The 5,022-nt window shown below is 47.1% G+C and overlaps 1 protein-coding gene across 1 annotated transcript; it reads right to left on the bottom strand.

Annotated features, from left to right (window-relative positions):
* Nucleotides 1–1,514: 1,514 nt before the first annotated feature.
* LOC310859697 (carnitine O-palmitoyltransferase 2, mitochondrial-like) lies at nt 1,515–4,428 on the bottom strand. The gene is made up of 2 exons (XM_083766383.1): nt 2,372–4,428; nt 1,515–1,633 (listed from the first exon to the last, which is right to left on the bottom strand). The coding sequence occupies exon 1, from the start codon at nt 4,383–4,385 to the stop codon at nt 2,400–2,402; it is 1,986 nt and encodes a 661-aa protein (XP_083622509.1). The 5' UTR covers nt 4,386–4,428; the 3' UTR covers nt 1,515–1,633; nt 2,372–2,399.
* Between the last annotated feature and the right edge of the window lie 594 nt (nt 4,429–5,022).

Below are 5,022 nucleotides of genomic sequence, written 5' to 3'. Positions count from 1 at the left end.
GAACGATTTCCCCAACCTCACCATCCTAGCACAACTGGCCACTACTCTGGCTGTGCACACAGCTGGCTGTGAACGAGGGTTTTCCAAACAAAACCTCATCCTCACCCCTCACAGGAACAGGCTGACATTGGAGCACCAAGAGCAGCTCCTCAAGGTCAACCTGGGTCGCACACGGCCAGTTTCCTTTTGAAGAGGCACTTGGCCACTGGAAAAAGGCCAAGGATAGGATGCTGTACAGAATTAAATATAACACCTAGAACAAGTGCTACAGAGACTTTTTCTTGTTCCAACAATAGTCCCAAATGCACTGTCAACAAACCATTTATTTTGGACAATGAGTCACTTTAATTGAGCTGTGCTGCAGTGCATTATAAATGCACCATACTTAGCTCACTGATTGCACCACAAAGTAATTAACTTTACATTATTTTGGTGCCATTATATTTACTGTTCTGCATACTTTGCACTGTTGTTCTGTTTGCATACTTTGCACTGTTGTTGCAAAAGTCTTTGCAAATAATAAAGTTTTCATTTGGAATTGTGTTCTTTCATATATTTCTACATGCATATAACCACATTATAACCATCAAAAATGAAATGAGAGTTTAATGCTGCAATTTGTAAAAAAAAAAAAATACAATTAAAAACGTGACTCTTGACGTCGCTGAAGCGGGACTCATCAAATGTCCCTGGGACTCATCTAAAAGACCATCCCTGCATCCCAGGACTCATTAGATTGAAAACCTATTTACATCATTGGCCAGACATTCTTGGAAATAATATTATCAACCAGAGGAAAGGAGACATAGAAACGGAAACAGAAAAGGAGTGTTCCCTTGTCTTTTCTCGAATGGAACGTTCTTTTGCGATTTTATTTTATTTAAATCACGCTAAAAGATGTCACATGCACGCATGCAAAATGTTATGCTGCAGCCAGACGCTTCTCGGTTTACCTAACTTAATTGCTTCGGTGAGAGAGGAGAAAGAACTGGAGCAAAGAGGCTGTGTATAACGTCACGTTGGCACCGGGGCGCTTTGCTCTTAGTGGTGCCAGATTTTGCGACAGAAATATTGAAAAGAAGCCACTCAACAAATTAGCTCATTTAAATCTAATGTTCACCAACTGTTTGAAAATAGCAGAGCTAGAACCATAGCAGATTATTACAATAATAATAAATACAAGTCGCTTACAATAAGCGGACATGGCAACATCCACATCAACTGGTGGAACATGAAATCATCACATCAACTGTGGGAAACTCAACTCCTGGAAGCCAGACGCTTCTCGATATTTCCACGAGTTGATCTGTTCCCTGAGCTGACGTCCCCCCCGCCCCCTCCCCTTGCAGCTGCCAGCTGGTCACGTGATCAGGTCTGAAGCCAGACTCTTGGGCTGCGTTCAAATTCATTCCCTATGCCCCATATAGTGCACTACTGTGGGGTTCCGCCATTTTGTTATAGTGTCCGAATATGTAGTGAGCATTTTTGCACCCTAATGTAGTGGACTGAAGTATGAATTAATCTCTTATCAAGACCCTTCAAACTGTCTGGAGGATTATACATTGTCACATGGATGTTAGTCAACAAGCCTGAGGTTATAAGGAACTTCTTTAATACAGTATTTTCTATTGAGCTGATGTCCACACAGTTGTGACAGTATTGTAGTTAATGCTTTACTGAAAGTATCGTGAACAGTACAGGCAGGCATAGAGCATACATTCTGTTAACAACTACCACTCGCTTGCCGGCTTCCTAGTGACGTCATCGTTCCTCTTAAAGCTGTACACGACATCCCTTCCTTTCTTTTAAGAAAATGAAACAAAACAAAAACCACTTATTTTGACTGACCTTCAATGTCTGCCTAGGTTATATTCCTGAACATTCAAATAACCATTACTGTTGTATTTTCAAATCAAAAATACAGACACACTTTTTTGTTTTTTTTCCACACTGGTTCAATGTGTTTTAATCTTCCAACAACAGTCTCTGTGGCGCTTGTCTGTCAGGCCTTTGAGGGTATCTCCTCATGGCTTGGGGCACACGTCCCGGTTAAACAGGGCGCTGTGGATCAACTTGTGGGTTGTCATCATCTTCGTCACTTTTGTCGCTGGGTGGTGTCAGTGGGATTTCAGGTTGGTGTTTCAGGAGTTTGAAAAATGACTGGTTTCGTGTGACATGGCCATGTCTCTGGCCTGTGATCATGGTGCCTTTTACCGCTATGACTTTGTAAGGCCTGGGGTCAAACGGTGCCACAAGTTTTCCTTTCTTCTGCTGACGTATAAGCACCACATCTCCTTCCCTCAGTGTGCGTTGTGATGCACCAATCTGGAGAGTGGCATCAAGAAAGCCAAGGAGGCTGTGTGTGGAGGACTGCTTATTTTATTTTAACCCACTTGTTATCAGGAACCAATAGGTTTTCCTTCCAGGACAGTGAATATGTCCTCTAAGGACTTGTGGACACACTGCAGGAACTCATGGACATTGCGATCTGGGTAGCTGGAGATATTGCAGCCAATCCAGTCATCATGGACACCATAACCCACACCGAAGCCGTCAGGGACCACAGGGGCAAAGCCTCCAAGGCTGACAGCTGGGCTTGTGAGGGTGCTAGTGGAGAGGATGTTGTGGTTGATGGCAGTGTAGGCAGGGTCTTTGTAGAGGCTGTGCAGAGGTTTGCCCTTGGAGTTGGCCAGGTATCGCATGGCAAACAGATGCCGGTCAAACCCCTGGCCCATTGCTGCTTCTTTGGCAAGTTGCCCATGATATTTAGAGCATTCACTGAGCATTGCCAGCAGCTTATCTGTGCTGTGTTGTCCTGGCTGGCAAACAAAGGCATGTGCACAGCGTTTTGTGTGTGTGGTGGCTGGCCGGATGGTTTCTGTCCGGCCGTGTTTGAATGCTGCAGTGCTGCATGGCTCGTATGTAGCCACTGTCTGTCCGTACTGCCTCAGGAAGCCCATCTGAAAGGCCAGCTGGGATATAGCATCTGGACTCAGTTTCTTCTTCTTCAGCTGTTCCTTCCCACCCTTCTTAAACTCCATGGCATCGATGGTGAGCTTTGACACGGCCACATCAAAGTTCTCCTTGGCTTTCTTGATGCCACTCTCCAGCTCAACGCCCAGGTTAAACTGGAGTCTGCGCACGGCTGCGTCTGAGTCCACAGCAGCAGGGACGGAGCTAGGGTTTATCAGCGGCTTCTCTGTGGTGTCTTTGAATATCTCATTCTGAAGTCGGAGCACAGCCACCCCGTCACCCCAAGAATGTTCAAAATTGATAGCTGCCTGTCCGTCTTTGGCTAGAATAATGCTGAACGACTTGTCGTACCAACGGTTGCAGCCGTCTCCGTGCAGCATGTTGTGGGAAATGTGAATATGGTCCCGCATGCTGTCGTCATCCAGACTGAGACAGAATAGGGCACTGTCGACAATCTGCAGCAGCTCTCCATTTCCAGCTGCCAGTAGCTTGTCCCTCAGCCCCGCCCACACATCCCTGTTCTCACTGGTCAGGACCCCAAGAGGAAAGGCAGCTGCAGGGGTTGGATCGTCCAAAATGTACTTTAAGTGGGACTGGATCTCTGCAGGCGTTATCAAGTTCCCATCCTTGTCCACTACATCAAATGCATACATGTTGCCCTTCCTCATCACCGACAGGTGCTGTCCTTTCGCGTCAGTGAAGAGCTCATCTCGGCCAAGCTTGGGAATGCGAGTGGAATTAAAGAGGCGAAAGTACTGAGACATGTCTAGCGGGTATGCATTCACCATGTAGGCGCCGTACCAGGACAGAGACGACGGCAACCAGCGGATGAGCTTCTTGAAGCCGTCGGTGTCGCTCTTAGCTGGGTTGAGGTGGAAAACCTCTGGCTCCAGCAGTCCGGCTCGTAGGGTCTTCATAAAGCGCACAGCAGAACACACAATATTGGTGCCTCGTACTAGCTGGTCATTGTACTCAGACTTTGGGTCAGGATTGAAGGACATGAAGGGGTTGAAGTTAAGTACAACAGATTCTCGTGCCGACAGGTACATGTCAAACCACGGGGCTGAAATATAGCTGGTATGCTTATTATTCTTGTCTTGAGCAACCAGCTCTTCATGCAGCCGTTTCCCTGCATGGCTCTGGAAATCATTGGCCAGTTTCTCTGTTTCTCTGAACTGGTCATCGTCCAACTGTGGCCTCTGGGCAGCTAAATATCTCCTAATTGTGTCTTCCAGTTTAGGGACAGGTAGCCTTGGTAAACTCTTCTGATAGTGCATAGAAGGAACAATACTCTGGTGCAGGTACTCATTGTTGCTACTGTAATGTCTCTTATCGAAGACCAGTGCTGTAGTCCTCAGGGATTTTAAACTCCCATATATTCTCAGAGAAGAACCCACTTGATGTGGCAGCATGTTTGCCAGATAGCAAGGCAGCAACAGAACCAACGATGATTCCCACTAATGTCAAAAAACTGAAAGTGACAGAAATCAAAAAACTGAAAGTGACAGAAATTGCGATCTGGAGCAGATATAGACGATTGATGGAAAGACGTCACCTAACCTCGCGTCACCAGGCTACAATAAGAGACCCACAGAAAGATGAAAACATATGAAAAATAGTTACATTGTGAAGGACAACAGGAAGTATTAGTGGCATGTGAAGTCACGTGACCCACCCGGTGCATCTGAGGTGTTGGGTGACAGACATATGGGAGGGGATGGGGTAGGGAGGGCGAGGCTTCTCCTCCCCCAACCCCTCCCTAGCTTAAACCGTCATCCCGTTCCCCGGCTATAAAGCTCCGTTCAAACAACGACATCACTGGCCTTGGTGATGAAGTCATCGTCCAGCGCGCCATTGTCGTCAAAGTCGAAGTCGTCATCGAGAGCCGCTATGACGTCGGGGTCCACGGTGTCCGACCCCCAGGGTCCTGACACGAGAGCGGCGACGGCAGCTACGTTCGGACGTCCTGCACTCCCCTCTTCTTCAAACCCTGAAGCGAATGCTGACGAAGGGAGGGCGACGGCAGTTCTGTTCTCCCCCTCTTCCCCT

Source organism: Protomyctophum parallelum, assembly GCF_964188405.1.
Source record: "Protomyctophum parallelum genome assembly, chromosome: 6".
Classification (NCBI taxonomy): Eukaryota; Metazoa; Chordata; class Actinopteri; order Myctophiformes; family Myctophidae; genus Protomyctophum; species Protomyctophum parallelum.
Note: the sequence above shows the minus strand (reverse complement) of the source record. Positions and strands in the feature narration are given on the sequence as shown.